Source organism: Varroa jacobsoni, unplaced genomic scaffold, assembly GCF_002532875.2.
Source record: "Varroa jacobsoni isolate VJ856 unplaced genomic scaffold, vjacob_1.0 scaffold_1104, whole genome shotgun sequence".
NCBI classification, from domain to species: domain Eukaryota; kingdom Metazoa; phylum Arthropoda; class Arachnida; order Mesostigmata; family Varroidae; genus Varroa; species Varroa jacobsoni.
This window is the reverse complement of record NW_019214006.1, coordinates 963,921-982,677: the sequence shown is the minus strand read 5'-3', so window position 1 is coordinate 982,677 and position 18,757 is coordinate 963,921. Positions and strand designations below refer to the sequence as shown.

The 18,757-nt window shown below is 40.4% G+C and overlaps 2 protein-coding genes across 3 annotated transcripts; one reads left to right on the top strand and one right to left on the bottom strand.

The window, feature by feature from the left end:
* Window positions 1-358: 358 nt before the first annotated feature.
* Window positions 359-5,958, top strand: LOC111266636 (uncharacterized; the record flags this gene model as incomplete). Of its 2 annotated transcripts, none has more annotated exon segments than XR_002684192.2 (3): window positions 359-433; window positions 1,018-3,398; window positions 4,309-5,958. XR_002684192.2 is itself a non-coding variant. In XM_022844280.2 (3 exon segments), coding segments are annotated over 2 exon segments (750 nt in total), but the record flags the coding sequence as incomplete, so codon positions are not given.
* Window positions 5,959-9,432: 3,474 nt separating this feature from the next.
* Window positions 9,433-17,736, bottom strand: LOC111266616 (endochitinase). The gene is made up of 4 exons (XM_022844240.2): window positions 17,499-17,736; window positions 14,444-14,701; window positions 13,464-13,954; window positions 9,433-10,742 (listed from the first exon to the last, which is right to left on the bottom strand). Exons 1-4 carry the CDS (start codon window positions 17,605-17,607, stop codon window positions 9,795-9,797), a joined length of 1,806 nt encoding a protein of 601 aa, XP_022699975.1. The 5' UTR covers window positions 17,608-17,736; the 3' UTR covers window positions 9,433-9,794.
* Between the last annotated feature and the right edge of the window lie 1,021 nt (window positions 17,737-18,757).

The window sequence follows — 18,757 nt, the reverse complement described above, 5'->3', positions numbered from 1 at the left end:
ACGTAATCACGCCTCGTATCGTTTGCTGGAGGCTTTACATTGTGTTTATTGTTCACCGGTAAATTTTTTCGCAACAAAATTGATATGTTCGGAACCTAGCGAGGGTAGGGTTAGATTATATATATATATATATATATATATATATATATATAGAGAGAGAGAGAGAGAGAGAGAGAGAGCACACACAACTTTTTGACTGAGCTGGATGAAGACGATGGCTCATTCTAAACAATATATGCATAGATATAAATTATAAAGGTTAAATAAAGCAATTTGTATTACACATCCTAGTGACTTTATTTTGTGATCTATGCAGGAACGTATGACGAAAACATTTTATACTTACTTGTTGTTACAGAATTCGATCCGCCACAATTTGTCGCTCAACAAGTGCTTCAGAAAGGTGGCACGTTCAAAAGATGACCCGGGAAAGGTAAGATGAATCATTATTTTCATTATAACTGCTAGTAGTTATGTGACAACTTCTTGTTAATACGACCACCATTACACTTTTTTAAAATTAAGAGGCTAATGTGCGAACTTTATTTACGGCCGCTGGGCCGCACATCTTGTTGTTTTTAGTAACTGTGTAGGTCTTTAGTCAGCATTGCCTGAGGACTAATTTCACACGTTTCTTTGTTTTTCTAGATCGGTACTTGTTGTTTCAATGTTACTTTGATCATTCGAATACACTACTACTCTAGAATATTTTTATATAGGCATTAAAGTGATTGAACTAGATCTCTCTCCCTGTAGATAATGTTAGCTCCTCGTAACACCGGACCCACCAGTCAACGATTACACATAGACCGCGTTTCGGATTGACAAACTGGCTTAGTAATTGTTATAAAGCTCAGAAGAGTGTTTATATATGTATGGTATTTAGAGTATAATCTTATACGAACATATCATACCTTTATATGTATAACATATCTAATTCAACTATCTTTAGTCTCTCTCTATCGACGATTTGTTGGCATTAGCATTTAACGACATTGGGTATTATGGTTTTTACAGGGTTCTTACTGGGAATTGGACATGCGCGCCGCTCAGAGTGCGTCCGACGCCAATGGGACGCCTACAACTGCACGGAAGAAGAAGTCTTTTGCTAACCGTAGCAATCCCTATATAGGAGTTGGTCAGATGACGCAAGCTATGTCGCCGATGTCGCAGGCGAGCGCAATGTCAGTGCCGGTATCTGGCCAAACGAGTTTGGATTCGTCATCAGGACCTCCACTTCACCTTGGTCCGCCCAGTGCGAATTACCAATGCGAGTCTCCGCATGAGCCTGCTGCTCCACATAGCACACCGGTTGACTCTATGATGGTTTCGCAGCGCTCTCCGTATGGTGCCCCCACACCACCCGGATACGGGCATCCGGGTGGGCCAACGCCCCCATTAGGGGCACATTCTGGAGGGGCGTATACTCCTCCACTCTCTTCGCCACAAGGACATCCCCACCCTTCGTATACCCCACCCAGCGGTATACCTCTTAGCGCAGTACACATGCCTCCTCAGCCATACAGTTCAGCTGCTTATCGTTTAGCTGTTGAAGCCGCAGGTCCTCGTTACTTCGACTTTCCCTATGATCATCGGACTTCTGAAGATATGTCCAGACGATGTGAGGAGGTATCTCCTGACGAAATCACCAGGGTGGACCATCCAGCTGACCTCCATCGGGCTTTTCGTTGAGGTACATCATTACAGATGTACAGAAGGTAGCGACATAGAAGAAGAAGCTATATCACAGTAGCAAGAAATGGCCGGGAAGGATATTTCAGTGTAATTCATTATTACACATAGCGAGTGAATTGTGGTTGCACCTGTGGTATTAGTTGAACGCGAACCATAAAGCGAAACTAGAGCTCTGGTCATCAACCTTAATGCCGTTTACAGTCTCTCCAGCTCATCACTTTAGATCTCCCCGCAACCGCGATCTGCCACACCCAGACCCACCCAACATTGTGCTCAAATACTCAAGTTTATTATTGGATCTTTTTGTTTTCAATTTGCTGCGGGAAATAATCGCATTATAATATTCGGATGAAAGGTTTATTTTTATGCTATAGGCTGGGCGGGATCTCCAGGATATAGATGTTCCCGTTTTTCTAAGTACCACTATCAACTCTAATCACAGCCAGGATTTTACTGAATCGAACCTCAATTAAAACTTCTGACCGTAAATCAAGGACGTAAAGGATTTCTGACTTGTTTATGGTAGCACCTTCGAACTAGACACCAATGTGCCGCAGGCGGCATCGCTGTCAGTGTTTATAGTGCTCCGCAGTAACCTCCACTCTTGCTAGTAAATATAATGACCAAACTTGCCGGACATTAAAAAGTTAAACACATTTTACCTGGAGTCGACAATTTTATCGTTCTCTAAATGTGGGGGTGACTGTGTTGAACTTGTTGCGACATTTCAGAAAAAAAGCCGAAAATACGCTTGAGAAGCATAAAGAAATAGGTGGTGGTAAAAACGGAATAAATGCGTCCGCTTAGGACAACGGTCAATCGTATCCTCACGTAATATGAACGGTCGTCTGACAGTCGAACGGACAGAAAAGCGGGCCCATAGTATATAGATACATATATAAGAATCAAATCCACGACGGTAAATCTGTGGTGATAATATGCGCCTGAGTGTGTCTACGTTTCGATGTGTGTGTGTGTGTGTGTGTTGCTGCTCACAGAAGGGAAACAGATCTAATTTTTGACCTCCCCCCCCCACCCCCTTTATGTCAGCGACGAAACAGCTAGTAGACCGCTCAGAGTGCCGTAATAAAATTATGCTTACTCGCTAAATGACGATCAGACGGCGTTAGATGCTCGTCCAGCCTCGAACGGAATCGCCTCGAAATCGTCCTCATACTCTGATACAATACGTTGGGTCCGGAGGGCTGTCCGATAAAACGGTGCCAATCCGGTGCTTCGTCTACATTATTCTAATTAGTGATAACTCTGAGGATCTCGTGAACAGTCTTGCCGTCACGGAGGAGGATGCCGCTGTAGGCGAACTTGAAAGCTATGAGAGAGACGAAAGGCACGTAGCGTGTTACGGGTAGTACGTGAGTCGCCTTTCCTGCCATCACATCTATCCTGTGATCAATCATAGTGACGATATTGTCATCATTATCATCATGAGACTGTGGTGAGGGTGTGAAAATGATTGAGGATGAACTTTACTCGACGTCAATAGCAGGAGCAGCAAAAGGAAGTTAGTCAGTTTTCCTACTGATTCGACACAGAGCAGACCATATCTGGATGTTCAAATTCTGCAGCTGATAACCACAAACGAAATATCTGCTACAATACAATTAGTGGGTAAAGAAAAATTAGTGGAAGCTAATTTTTCACGGCATATTCACGTACAGACTCACTTGCAGCTCACTAGGAAGGTAATAGATTATTACTTACTTAGTCACTTGAATTGAAATACTCTGTAATGAACAGCAAAAATCTAGAGGGACCTATTTAACTTTATATAGCGGCAATGATTGTTAATTAGTTAGTAATAACAAGAACAAATGTGAGAGCTACGTACTATCTATAAATACGTGTATATTTATGTAGAATTTTTATTTTCCTAATTATAATGGTACGTACCGGTACGAGTGGACATGGGCAAACGTAGAGAAGAATATGAATCGTTGAACTAGCTAACGGGGGAACTACGAATAGAATCGATAATAAATTGTACAGAAAGAACATTTATACAGATGAGTATAGATAAAGAAAAGTATTTTTCCTTACCTAACCATAATATCAGGCTAGAGACGACACGCTAGGCTGGTTGTGTGAGTGCGTAACGCTATAATAATATAATATAATCTGTAACGAAATAAATGTAGTAGATATTAGCATGATATTATAAAAACCATTATTATTAGTTAGTACATATAATTACTCACAGTAGACGTAACGGATGATTCCATTGTTGTACATTTGGATTTTCATAATATTAATTATACTATGCCGGTGACAATGATTGTAACAATGATTCATGTTGAAATGAAATCGATGGTGGCGCAGAAGACGCTGAATCAATCGCTTAACTTGCCGATCTACGAATACGGCGGACACTTCGCTATAATGTAAATGTAAATTCGCTTTGTGTGAACGAAACGGACAAAGAAATAAGGAAACTGTGTTTTATTTTTTTTACAATAAACACCGGAAGCAACGCCGCAGCAGATACTGCGACCTCTACGGTAGTACTATGAGACGAAGCGCGTAGGAATACGCTATTCCATTTGACCTACTGCACTATGCTTATTCGACCTTCGTATTTGCTCTAATCATTTACAGTCGCCTCTTCTGGGAACGCGAGTCGCTAGCCTGGGGGCTAGCTGGGGGGTCGCTGGCTGGGGGCGGTGTCATCCCCCCGTTTCCAGAATAAAATAAATATTCGAATCTCAAACTTTCTTTTCATATGACGACTGATTGATAGCGAGAATAAAGTGAAGTATTATAGCATCTATAGTAAATATGTGCTACGTCGATAAATTGTGGCGGGAGAATCGCTACAAACAGCGACCGATTACTGATTTAGCAGCAATATCAATCTCATGATAGTGTCTGAGTTCATATTAGGTAGATGAAAAATGTGCGGTCTCAAAAAAGTGTAAAAAAAATACCATAATTATAACGATCATTTGATTATGTCGTAAAGTAATCTATGAGATATAGCGATACCCGCAAGTGATTTCACACTGCCATTTTCAGTGTAATCCATTTCAACATTTCGATAAACGAGAGAGATCAAAACAAACTTGAAGAAAAATGTAACCATATGATGCAAAGAAGAGACAGTTTAGCAAAAAAATATTTTCAGTAATGATTCTGCTGGAAAGTGAGAAAGACAAGATAGAGACTGTATTTATTATAAGATATCGTGTGAGATGACGGGTTGTCACGCTACTTGGCAAATGGCTGAGCAAGATATCGTCAAACCATCAAACAGAATCCGTCCTTACCAAGAACAGCGCTTCGAGGTGACTGATGACTCCGATGAACTAACGGATTGACTACGGATCGATGGCCATTGGGCGTGCCAACTTGCCTAGCTAGCTTGTCGAGAACAAAACTGTACACATTACTAAGTAGAAGTTATAAATATTACTACTATCATTCTTGAGTCGAACAACCACATACGTGCGCTAAAATGCTTACCGAGGAAAGCAAAGGCAGTGGCTACCGGAACGTTGGCTAACATCGTTGGACCCTCTAACGAGAGCGAATTTTTTAGAGAATCTAATATCCGTCAGTGATATACCACTGCGCTAGTTTAGGGAACGGTCGTCTCAATGCGGCCGTCTTTCTCTGGACGTCGAAACGGATTGCGGCTGCAATTTCAACCGAACTCAGTCTCCTGTGCATTTCTCCCTACTCCTCTATCTATTGCTATTGTCCAGAGTGATAGTATACCTGACATGTGGTATCGGTGTGGTAGAAAAAGATGGTTACTGCAATTATTATTTAATCCAAACAATAATAATTATAAGAATAGAATTTTTATTATTTCGTAATGATGAAAAGCCAGATATATACAGGTATTTTCTACAATCTCTCTCTATTCCTCATTGTTTTTTGAAGTGGATTTTTCGGTCGCGCCCAAATTCACGTTTCCATAGTTCACGTGAATAAATTGTACACTTAAAGGAGTTTAATTTTTATCACATTGTTCTCCGCCATGTTTTCTGCTTGAATATTATTTGTGAGTTTATTGTACACGACGGGAAATGAGCAAATCAACGCGTGATAATTTTAATATTAATAATTGTAGTACGAATGGTAATAGTATTGATACATAAAAAAGGACATATATATATATAGCCAGTTAAATGCCCTCATCGAGAAAATGAAAACATATGGTTAATTTTAAAAGTATCGACAATATAAGCCTATATTATATGCTATATATATATAATAAATATGGTGACAAATGCTGTGTTTAAACTGAGATTGTCGTCATTCCCTATAGTCACGTAGTGCTATACAATGCTTCGACAGACACATCGATTGGAAGGCTCGTGTTTTTCCGTTTATTTCCAAATAGCCATTGCGGCAGCTAGCAAATATGTAGCCAACAGAAAATCGATGCTGTTTAAAAGCGACTGAAATTTCGTAAAAAAATCACATGTAGATATTGGAGTATCGGTAAACTACTTTTAGACGAATACCCTGTTCTACGAGATCTCAGCTCTGACAAGATAATGACCCTTTGACCTTGATACAAGCTTTATGTATGTCTCGGAACTGAATGAGGACCCAACGCTTCGCAGCTGAAGTAATGTCTAGAAATGTTCAGGGTGGCTCAGGAGCAGACAAACTGAACCAATTACGATTTTAATTAATTATAATTAGAATGTTCGCTGTAGGGTGGTAATGACGGTCATAACGATTTCTGTCTCGTCGCTGATCGTTTTAACACGATGAGCCAATGAATAATTTAAAAAGTAGGCATTTAAAATTCATAGCAAAGCACTGATAAGTCGTAGGAGCTCTTACGTGGGTGATTTTACAGCAAGCGATGCAGTACCAAAATGAAACGCGTCCTGTTTACTTTCTTTACATCTGCTGTGCAGTTACGGCTACGGATGGACTGATACACTAATTATCTAGATAAGCTATCGCATTTAGCAAGATCGTCTGCTTATAAAAAGGAATACAGCGCTTTTATAGGGGCGCATCGCTACTCAAACTTGGCCACTGTCGCCGACAGCGGCCAAGCGAAAACTCTCAGAGTGACACAAGCACAGTAGAATGAGGAAAAAATGTATTTCAGCGAAAAATAAAAAGTAGCAAAAGTATTATCGTCGATCTGTTCTAAAGCACGGCGCGTCATCATTTGCCCACTGTAAAGTAAAGTGTTCATTAACAGCACTTGATGCAATGGGCTGCCATTGCGCATTACTTTACCTTGTGCATTTTTATTGTATAACAAACGTCGGAACGTCCATCACCCCAGAAGTAAGAGATATGCAACAAGCAGCCAGGCTTTGTTTATCTATGGTTGAAAGCAAACATATTATGAAGTAAATTTCATCAAATTGTATTTGTATAGGGCGCCCTTTGCCATGTTGTGGGCGTTAGAAGTTACGCGCACATAGAAAATATCCTCTACCTGTTATTATTGTTACTGCTACTATAAAGAGAATCCGATGAACTTCTCCATAGCATTTTGTAACTCAACTTACAACTTAAGTAGGATTAACGATCCGGCACGTTACGATGATAAAAATCGTTCACATATTGCCCAACTTTCAACTTAGCTACAGAAGTTCCGTATGCCCACAATATATAGAACTGTATCAGTATTATAGCTAGCGTAGAGCTTTAACGACACGAAGCTTCATTTTCAACGATTTTAATGGCAATTAAGAACATCATTAGAACTACTACTGCTAAGTCGTGAGTAGGTTGTTACCCGTCGCATGCCACCGATATGTTGGGTGCCGTTTGGAACTGATCTGCTGGTCTCTTATTTTCAGTAGGAAACGCACACTGCACCACACCTAACGTTTACGAGCTGGCTCCCTCGTAAAAATATATACGACAAATAGGGTCTCTGGGGCATTTTTCTTATCCAACTATTTACTCCTTCCTTCAGCTATTTCTTGTAGAACCCCTAACTTGTGTCGAGTTGAATTTCTGGTATCAAAATTGATCGATTACTGCACGCAACCCTTTTTGCCGTTATCTGCGGCAGTGTAACCATACGAGCACTTACAAAACCAGCGTTAGCTTAAAAGTTGGGCGGCACAGTATCGAATAATGGTTGTTGTCAGATCACACAAAGAATGAGATTCCTAGTAGAGTTAATAAAAGCGTTAAAAGTATTTTGTCAAACTTCAAGTATGATTCGATGCCGCCCTGCAAAGTTATGAAGTTTGTTACCTATACATAAATTTCTGCTTGTACATCGTAATCAAATTGGCTTAAATGTACTCTAATGCCCCTACGATGTTAGGCACTTTTTTCCATTTTAACCTAATCTGCCCGACCCCATAATATCAATTTGGATACAATAGATACTTTCAATTATAAAAGGTACATGGCTTACATTTTAATTCAGAATTTAAGATTATTAGACGTCGTGCAGGAATGTTGCAACCAATGAAGCGGCCATCGAGCACACAGGCTAGTGAATGGCCCGTTGGCCATCTTTGAAGCCAGCCTCTATTCAACACACAAGGCAAAACGACGATTGTACTGACGTATTTTCTAACGAATATAAAAAGTAAATCACTAGGCAACTGTAAACGTTTCTTTTCAGTCTTTATAACGTTTCGGATAATTGGGATGTTATAAGCCGAAGGCAAAATTAGCAGACGAATTTAACGTAGTCGAAGAATACACGCATAACCGAACGTAGTAATTTTTTTTTCAAAAATTAAACCAGATGCATTTGCACTATTTTATTAAATAATGATAATCTGTAATAGTAAAAATGAGCTGTTGTTTATAGGTTATTGCTGAGAATTGGATCGACATGATACGAATAGAAACAGTATAACAGGTCGATTGACACTATAATATCTGACTATATATACTACAAAATCAGTGGAGATTTCTTTTTCCAATTTGTCTTATCGTGAGAAAATATGCCTCATGATACTATCTTATAAACAGTCAGTGTTCCAGCGTTGAGTTGAACAGTAACAGAGAAACGGAAACAAATATCTATGGGTTTGACAACGCAAAAGTAATTAGACGATGATCAAAGTACATGTTAGCACCAACAACAAAGCTTTTCACTTTGTACTATGTATGAATTTGAATTACCCTTTGGATACATTGGATATATAAGATTAGATATATCGATAAGATACTACTTACTAGAGCTCTCAGTGAGGAAAGATCCGGGCAGCATAATATAATAATTATTTTTATCGTCGGAGTTAGCAAGCACATAATCACCTGCTTATACATATTTTATGGTGGCTCAGAAGATCTTTTCTTGTCTCAACTTTTAAGGCCATTACTAAGGGAGTGTTTCTACTTTGAACGTAACATAAAGTAGCCGTCTGATTTGATAATGATATTGCAAAATTCTACAGTTGCAATTGAAAGCTAGCAACACCATTTTTATTAGATTATGCTGAGGCAATTCTTTACGTTCGCGAAGATCCTATGGGCAAAACAGTTATCTCTTCATAACTCGCTGCCTATTTGGGGCAAAGTCCAGTACTGGCAGAATTCAAGCAAGCTAGATTTTTCTGGGCTAACCTCAAGTCCACGTAGCCTGTATCTTCCAGCGAGCGCGTCACCACGCCGCTACAATATAACTAGCTTACCCATCATATGTGCATGGAAAGGTACCAGAAATCTCAAAATGTGAAACTGTGAAGCAATCTAGCACATAGAAAAAATTGATGCCAAGCAGAATCTATTTTCTCTTCTTCTTTTTCTTCATAATAACAATCATCGTCATCATCATCATCATCATCATCATCATTGTTTATTTCGTTTCATTCAGCAATATTATTAACATATAAGTTAAAACTTCCGTTTCTCATTTTCATCATTCACAGTTGAGCGCAATAATTCTCCATATGCGCCTCTCTAACTCGGGCTCAACGAGCTCAAGAGGAACAGATTTATACAGTGGAAAAGGAGAAGCCCCGCAAGCAAAGGGAATATAGATAGGTGTCAGAGTAGAGGCGCCTCGTAAGTAGTGATGTCAGGCGTCAACCAGACAACCAATGAAAAAGAGGCAAAAAGGCGGGGGCATGGGTAGCCGCTATTATTAGATCTCGTGTGGTACTTGTTCTTGAGATGAGAAAGAAGACCTAGTTGTGAGCGTTTCCGCGCTTTCTCCTTGTGAAAGGATTTGACACAGGATTGTCTCCTTTGCATTCGGGACGTTCTACCTGTTCGGGCGGCTTGCAGTTACCATCTTCCTGATTCCAAATAGTCTCACCCTCACAGAACATAACAATAGGCACCCCATATGCGCACCAATAGTACTTCTGACAGTCCTTCTCATGAGGAATATAGGAAATATTAGGTTCGTTGCAGTCGTTCGGGTATTTTCGGCCGGGGTCTCCGTAAGTCTTCAGAAGAGTTGCCGTCGTAGATTTCTGTTTGGTAGTCGGCTTTATGGTGGTAGTTTTCGGTTTCATTGTCGCCTTTGTTGTTTTAGTCTGTGGGGGAAATCTTGTTCGTGGGGTGGTAGATGCCTTCTTGTTAGGTGAGGGTGTTCCTTGGTTCCGGCGTTGGGGTTTTGAGTGATTGTTAAGGACAGGCTTAGGTCGTTTAGCAATGCTTTTCTTAATGACCGGCACTTTATAGTCCTTGAGCTTTGTATCGATTGTCGTTAGCAAGGGATTTTTCTCACCACAACTACCTCTGAAGTCATCCATATCGACTGCCCAAACCATTGCGCCTCCGTAGCCATTCTCACGAAGATAGTCCATTTTGATAGCGACTGATTCCGCGTCTTCATAACCTACCCATTGATCATCCTTGTAGGCATAAGGGACCTTGCCGATTTGATCAAACTTTCTAATCCACCCTCCGCCGGGTTTCAGCATCGAACAAACCTCGTAGTACGCAAGGAAGCCGGTGGCATTGGTATAGGTTCCTGGAAGACCTCCGTTTTTCTCCTTATTGATGTACGCCTTCAGACCTCGATTTTCAGCGTTTTGCAAGGTAAACGTGCGACCATAGAACGGAATGCCGACAATGAGTTTATGCTTCGGCGCTCCACCATCAACCCATAGTTGAAGTCCATCGTGCTGTAATCAATTACAAACAACAATTGATCAGATTATGCTTTTAGCCTTACTTCTCAATGCTTTGTCGCTTTGTTGCCGTTATATATATATATATATAACAGTAAGAGTATATATATATATACGTATATATATACTCTTACCGTTTGTTCATTTGTTCAGCCCAAGTCGACCCCTAAAATGATCGGATCAGGCTGAATTTTGGCAGATATTTCGCGTACTATCCGATAGAGTTGCCCGTAAGATAGAGCCGACCATGAATACCTTTTCTTAAAAGCAATTTGTTTTTAATCTCACAGATCATGATGTTAATTTGAGCAAATAGGTTGTTCTTAGAGTTTTGCTCTTTTTTAGCATTTTTTTTACAAAGCTCATAAAAGAATTTTGCGTCCATAAAGTTGCAAAAGTTGAAATGTGGTATCTTTTAATGGCGTTTTTAATAAGTGTTTTTTTTATTGTAAAAATGGCAGTCAGTGATTTACATGAAGGACTTTGTAGGAAGGTCGTTCGTAATTCCAATCAAAATCCAACGCATGCTCCTGTACCAAAAACAGTTCAGTTTCCAGATTGAAAACAGGGGGCAAAGATTCAACATAGCGTTTCTTGTTTACTATTTTTGATTAAGTCGTTAATTCCCGACTAGCTGAGTAGAAATACAGTACATGTCTCTGTTTCTAGAATAAATATTTCAGTGTGAAAAAAATCTATTGGAGGGTTCGTCTCACCCAGATAAAAGGGTGTGAGAACGCGTTTCGATTTACCTTTGAATTGTTTTTGAACAAACTTCTTATACATGTTAAGTGGGAAGTCATAGCTGCTGATATAACGAACATTTTAGTTGAACATTTTTTTCCAAAATATTTTTTAAGGGGCTCTTCGGGAGAAATACCAAAATACTGAAAACATTTTCCTATGCAAAGTACCACATCGTTGAACTTCAGTTTTCGGGTAGAAAGTGCCGTTTGAAAGATGAGAAGAAACTTAACTCAAGACCAATCGATAGAGCTTAGTAAAAATTCGATAAATGTTGCAACACATACGTTGCTCAGAAGTGGACTACCAGTCAATTCTATTCACATGCGTCCCGAAAACAGGGTCACCAGCGAAAACTAAGAGAAATATAGCAAAATGTAACATTTAACATGTTATAACAGGCTGATGAAACGACTGCACAAGGGCAAAACGTTACGTATAGTAGAGTTTATTGTTTATCTGTTATAGTCTATGGTAGGTTGGTTTGGGTGTAACATCAGCGAATTAAATAAAAACAAGCGTGGGGCAAAGCTCACGAGTCCGTCTCGTATACTACTATGCAAAGTGTATATCTATTCATTTCTCTCCATGTCCCAAATCTACCCCTTAAGTCGTTAGAGATTTGTTTCGGAAAGCTCTACGTGAAAAATATGGTTGGTTTACCAAATACTTTCCCCATTACGGAAAAAGTTTGCCTTTTCTCGTCGAGCGTAATGTCTATTTGGCTGATCGTAAATTACCGGCAGCAATTTCTTTCTTATTCTCCATGTCTGAAAACAACGCCGCGCCAAAGTTCACAGATACTAAGGCGGTCACCAGTGTCGTCCGCGCTAATATATTCTACCATCAGTATCAAGACTGTGAACAAGTGTGTTAAAAAATCGTTGCATGAAGATCGGTGGTCAAGCTATTTTGTGAAGCAAATCATTAGGTGATAGCTTTTAGGCAATATATGACTATCACTTGACGTTACCTCTATTATAAGTATTACCAGCCTTTAAGGTTTACACAGTCAAAATAAAATATGTTTCCTATTCGGGTTATAGCTGGATACTTGTTTACATCTTCATCTCTTCTTTTTTAGGCATTTCGGACCCTTGATTATAAGAATAATAATTAATGTTATTGCATTGTTAGATGGTTTGTCGTAGAATGTACGAACTAACTTCAAAAAGCAAGTTTAGCATTGAAGCCATATGAAGCATAAGCATATATATCGGAAACCCGATAAAATACTATAGTTCCCAAACACTATATATATATATATATTGTGTTTAAAATGAACACTTAGAGACTAACAATATTTTCAATTATAACAATATTCATAGATAAATATGCCAAATTAGAGAAAAGCAACGTACAGTGCAAAACGATATACAAAATAAATACATTAAAATGCCAAAATATCGAGGCGCGCTGCCGAATTACAAACACCGACAAATTTTTTGCTCTTCAAATGGCTCAACTGTGGAAAACTGTTCCGAGGAATTTAAAAGAGTCACAATTGGGCATATAACGGTCTTGTCGTTATGTATTTTTTTTTTTTTTTTTTTTTTTTTTGCTATTTTCAACTATTGCTCTATTTGGGCTCTCACTGACAAGTTGAAATGAACTTGCACACGAAACGAATATTACATATAACTGCATGACAAATCTCCCTTAGAGACATTTAATAAGTGAAGGCTTAAAGTGTGTAATTGATTTTTCTAGATAGCAAATGCGACCCGAGGACCAAACCACAAAAGCCACGCTTGGTAAGTCTATCACGATCTATTATACTCTTATGACCAATACCTAGTAGCAGCAGGGAAGTAGAATCTGCGTGAGCTCAAGTTGATCACTTAGTAACCCTACAAATATTTGCAATAGGCTAAATTGGTTGGCTGGTTTAATGAAAGCTTTAGAATCAAAAGTGGGATAGAAGACCCTATAGGCCCCTTAGACCACTTCCACACTAAGTAAAGTACTAACCACATTGAGCTTTTCGTAGGCCCATTCATCAAACGGCCGTTTATAGAGTGGTGAATGCACGTCAGAAAAGCCGGCCCAGTTCCCACGGAGGTCATACGTCATGACATTGATGAAATCAAGTAACCTACCGAGTTCCTCAATCTCATAGCCTTCCTGCACACGGAATTTGGCTACCGGGACAGCAGCGGAAAGAATAAGCCGATACGTGTTAAATACTGATTTCATCTCACGAACGAGATCGAGGAAGTTCTCCTTATCCTTAAAGGTACCTCCACGATCAAAGGCGCCAGGATACTCCCAATCTAGGTCAAAACCATCGAAACCATAGGTTTGCACCCACTGGATGACGGAATTGATAAATGTATGTCGACGAGATTGCACAGCGACCATCTCTGAATATTTCTTTCCGCCTTCGGCCCACCCGCCAACAGCAAGTAAGGTTTTGATGTGAGGGAACTTTTTACGCAGTGCCGTAAAGCGCCGATAACCTCCTGCAAGAAAGTCGGGGTGTCGGATTTAAGCTTTAACTTCCGAACCTTTTCTGCCCTTTGTAGTAAACATCGCTGGTAAATTATACTGCTATTTCTAAATGTGTATTGTTGACTTTTCCAAATTAGTTTTAAACCACTTATAGAGCAGCCTGGGACACGCTCAGATAACGAAAAATCTGCCTAAGTCATTCTCGTTTTGAACTATATTGTCCCTATCGATTCGAGAAGTGACCTGTCACATTATGTGTGATTTAAATGAGAGTAATAACGTTTTAGTAGCGAAAACCTGGCTTAGTCAAAACTTTTTTCGGCCGGTTTTTATAGGTAGTTTGGTGATCGGACCGATTTATATCTTTGAATTTATGTTCGACTTTACTCTTTCAAAATATCCGGTCTTAGGTTAAGCGAAGCGTACAAAGTTATTACGGTGGGATACTGTACTGTATTTACTGGCCAAAACGACGCGAACAAAATTCGACTGGTGCTTACCTTTGTTGAAATCAAACTCAGGATCGATCGAGAATAGTTCCCAGGTTTGATTGCTCAGCCCAACAAAAGCATATACAAGATGGGTGCACCTTTCGCCAGGTATATCATCGATATCATAATTCATTGGAAATGGTCGATACAATGCCCATGCGCTAAAATAACACACCACCTTGGGTGACTCTCCAGTAACGTTAGCGACCAATCCGCCGGGTGAGACGAGCGCTGGATTAGCTACTTCTGTTATGAGCTGCTTACCATCTAATTGACAAACAGAAAATAGAACAAGAGAAGGCAAAAATGCGGATAACATCCTACACGACGAATTTCAGTCTTTGTTAAACCTCGCTTCACGAACTATTCGAAATTAGCCTTCGCAGAGGCACTCAGCTACATAGTCCTAACATGGCTTCGTGACTATATTGTACACACTTCATCGCAGTGTATTTTGCAACGCTTGTTGCTGACGGTAACTCCCAGATCCCCTAGCCGCTTTAACCGCTTCGACTATTCGTACAAACTAGGAGTAATGATGTCACTGCCCTACGCCGAAGAAAGCTCTTTACGAGTAGAAAAGGTTTTCCGCTAACACCATTGAAGATTATTTACTAAATTTCGAAATATTGAGTGCAGAAAAGCAATTAGTGGCGGCACACCGGTATTCGCACACTTTGATGCTCGACCTGCATATATCCTGAATATGAATTGCCTAAACAGAAATAATAAAAGCAATTATTTATCCTGTCATAGAGAATGACTTGTGTTTCTTTCCAGTAATATTCCCGAAAAGTTGGTTCGTCAGGCATGGTATTTGGTCAACTTTTTGCACCGGGCTAAAATTTCTCAGCATTAACAATTCGTTGCCCATGATGCGATCCCATAGCATATTTATAGCGATATTTACAGGTGAGAAGTGTAAACGGTGGGATGGGAGGGTTCGCAGTGATCACTTTTCTACAATTCTTCCTTATAACCTTATAAGCTAACGATGGTTTCATCAACGTAGCATCTACTGCTGCATTGATGAAGATTCATACAGCTTCGTAGAATTTCCTTCAGCTGGCTTGTCGCCCTAATATATATACAGACACACCACATACATATACATACTATTGCGCTACTTCTAATGCGGCTGTATTGAGTGAAGAAAAACGAGCATCAAGTCGCAGACTGCTAGATCCTTTTTTAAGCTTTTCAAAAAAAGAAAATTAATCAAATAGATCTAAAAACTGCAGCAAACAGCCCTATAATTTCAGGCGTGGCACAGACTTTATAAATTATACTGAAATTAGCAGCTAATCCGTATGCCTCCACCTTTTACCAAAACCCTTGCCCTGATAATAATTCGATTATTAGTCGACGGGCTTCTGACGTGTGTATGTATGTATGCAACGTTTCGTTCTCATGAAATTTAATTAATATTTATTAATTAATAAATTAAAGAAAAGTCAATTTGTGCGTGAAATGCGAAGATATTGTCTTCTACATAAATTCTCGTGAAGAGTACGGCTGCGGGTTATCTAATCCATACCTTTCCTTGTTTAGTGACAACCGTGCTCAAGAAAACACTTATTCAGCGGTTTGTCCTGTAATCTTGGCAGATTTGATATTGTAGAGCAGCGGAAGGCAGAATATGCCAAATCAGAAATTAGTCAAATCCGTAAGCGTAGTTGTTAGGAACGCTTCTTTGTAACAACTGAGTATTGTACTAACTCAAAGACTCACCGTAGAGTATCAGGATTGTTTTGCGATTGCTAAGACGTCGCTTGCTGTTGCTATCGTCCACCGATCGGTGGCAAAGTGATCGGAAGCTCCGAGCTCTCGGCGGGGTATTCGTCCGAGGACGGAAAAATTGGTCGCTGCGAGCGAAACTAGGTGGCAGAGCCATTGACCCTTCTGGTCGGGGATAGACGCAAAAAGGAAAAAATCGCGCAGAACCGGCTGTATGAACGCCGTGCAAACGAAACAATCTGGTGCCCGAAGTAAGCTTGTGCCATTTCACAGAAATAATAGGGCGTAGACGGCTACAGCGACGACGAGATGCCATTTCATAATACTACTTCACCAGAACCGATAAAGCGGTCGGTCAACACCTCTCGACCAGAAAATATAACGAAAAGACAGGAGTCATTCAACGGCAAACTATTGTTGAACTAAACGACAAAGAACAAACGACGTTTACTCTGTTGTTGTTGTTATTGTGTGGCGCTATTGAACACCGATATTCACACATTGTTTTCGGTGGAATCCAGCCGGAACAACTCTACTACCAGATGTTAGGTACCGCCCCCCAAAATGAAAATTCTCCAAAAGGAACGCGCACGAGACCGGAGTGGTGAACGTTGAGCGCTCACGCACATTTTTTTGGTCAAAATGTCTGCTTGTACATAGCCCAGCATATATGTATATGGCAGACGGTGCAAGGACCCTATAAAATCGCTAGTACAGAGCAACATCTTAGGCCAGGTAGCGACAGAGCCTGGTAGTACTGTCGAAGACTGCTTTTTTTAAAAGTCATGTACATAGTTTCGACACGCCCTATCTACCGAGGAATGTTTCTGGAAAGTTATGCATCGATTAGGGAAACGAGAATACGCTATGTCACTCTCTTTGCTCCTACTGATAAATACGAGATAGAAAGTAGCCCACGTAGTTTTTGTTTGCATACAACACGAAAAATAGTTTGCAAGATAAATACACTTACTTCTCTTAGACAGTTTTAACACCACAACATTTAACTAGATGATATTAGGATCGACCACGTCCATGTAGTAACCAATCCTAACTGTATAATATTATTACAACTGGTGGATTGACACCGAACCTGAAAGGGTCAATTGTATGGTTTTCTAATAGCATTAACATATGATAATACCTCAGTAAAATCTTAGCTTCTTTGGCCTAACATTGCCATTATACAAGTATCCCGACCGAATCGAGCATATCTCCAATGTCTAATATGTATATATATATATATATATATATATATATATATATCCAATGCCTTCTCAGTAAAAGCAGAATCTATTTCACTGAGGCATCTAAAATATTTACGCACCTTTTACCGGACTCCCAGCAGCCTTTATCACCGAAATGCTCGCAGCGAAAAAGACAGAAGCAAGCAGCGACAGCGTGGACATTCTGTGGAGCACCATGGCGGACCGCATGAGCTAAGCGGGCCGGATTAAGGCCCTTGGTCGTGGGCACTTGCACAACTCCGGTCGTTGCGGGAGTCTTCGCACGAATACAGCAAGACGCTGCGCTCATGTCGTTCCTTGCTGACCGTCTCCCCCGGTGCGGACGCCGCTGCCGCCGCTACTGCCGCCGCAGACAACGGCGAGAACAGAACAAGCAACGGGCCCAGAGGAGGGTGAGAAGGTGAATCGGCCGTAAACTCTCCTTTCCCGGGTCAACACTCGAAGCCCAAGCGGGAGACAACGCAAAAATCGCAGAAAACGACTCCAGCGCGCATGTTCGTGGCGACAGTAGGATCCACTGCTTACCAGCATCGCAAGTCGCGAGGACAAACGACCGTAGTGCCAAACCACATGAGGAGAAGGTAAGATAAGGAAGGGACAGGTTCCTCGTATCGACAACGATAAACGCCATCGACGATCATGGTCGACAATCGAGTGTTTCTACCGATTAAACAAATCGTTGTAATTGGCGCGCACCGAAGTCAGCGAATAACAGAAAATTGATCACGAATGGTCGAGCTCAAAGGAGATAACGACTGAAAATGATGACCGGGTATCATGAGCATGAAAAAACGTATTCGGTTGTATTGGAGAAGCCAAGCGCGAAATTCCCGTTAGCAAGTTATTTTCCAGACGACAACTTGAATAACTCTAGTTACGCTCTCTACATCGTCAAGGCTACTTCTATATAAATGCACTAGTAACCTCCCTCTGCGTGTAGCCTAGACAATTATAAGTAAATGTAATAATTATACGGCAATCCGCTCTATTAGTTTGCACTGTGTATGAAAACAACTTTGTCAAGAATAGCCTTACGCCACTCTCAGTAGTGTTACGTATAGCTTTACGTCGGAGAAGGAAATGTTTCGGATCAACTTTTTCCCAGAAAACACATATATACAATAGCAACATTCGAAGAGCGTCCACCGGTTTTTAGCAATATTCCGCAGAGTTCGGTCGTGATCTGCTGTTTCACAGGTCGATTGTATTACAGGCTACGCGTAGAACACGCATATCGGCCGGAGACGGCTAGGGCGTTTGTAGCACCGCAAACATAAGGCCCCATATTTGTTTATATTTCCAACTGTATTTCAACAGAAAAAAACCAAGCTTCTTAACC

What these genes read in the sequence shown, in the direction of transcription:
- LOC111266616 (XM_022844240.2), bottom strand. Translation starts at nt 17,607, where the DNA reads ATGCGGTCCGCCATGGTGCTCCACAGAATGTCCACGCTGTCGCTGCTT. An exon ending in TGCTGGGAGTCCGGTAAAAG is followed by an intron (nt 14,702 to 17,498) that starts GTGCGTAAATAT and finishes TTTGTCAATTAG; the next exon opens with ATGGTAAGCAGCTCATAACA. An exon ending in TGAGTTTGATTTCAACAAAG is followed by an intron (nt 13,955 to 14,443) that starts GTAAGCACCAGT and finishes ACTTTCTTGCAG; the next exon opens with GAGGTTATCGGCGCTTTACG.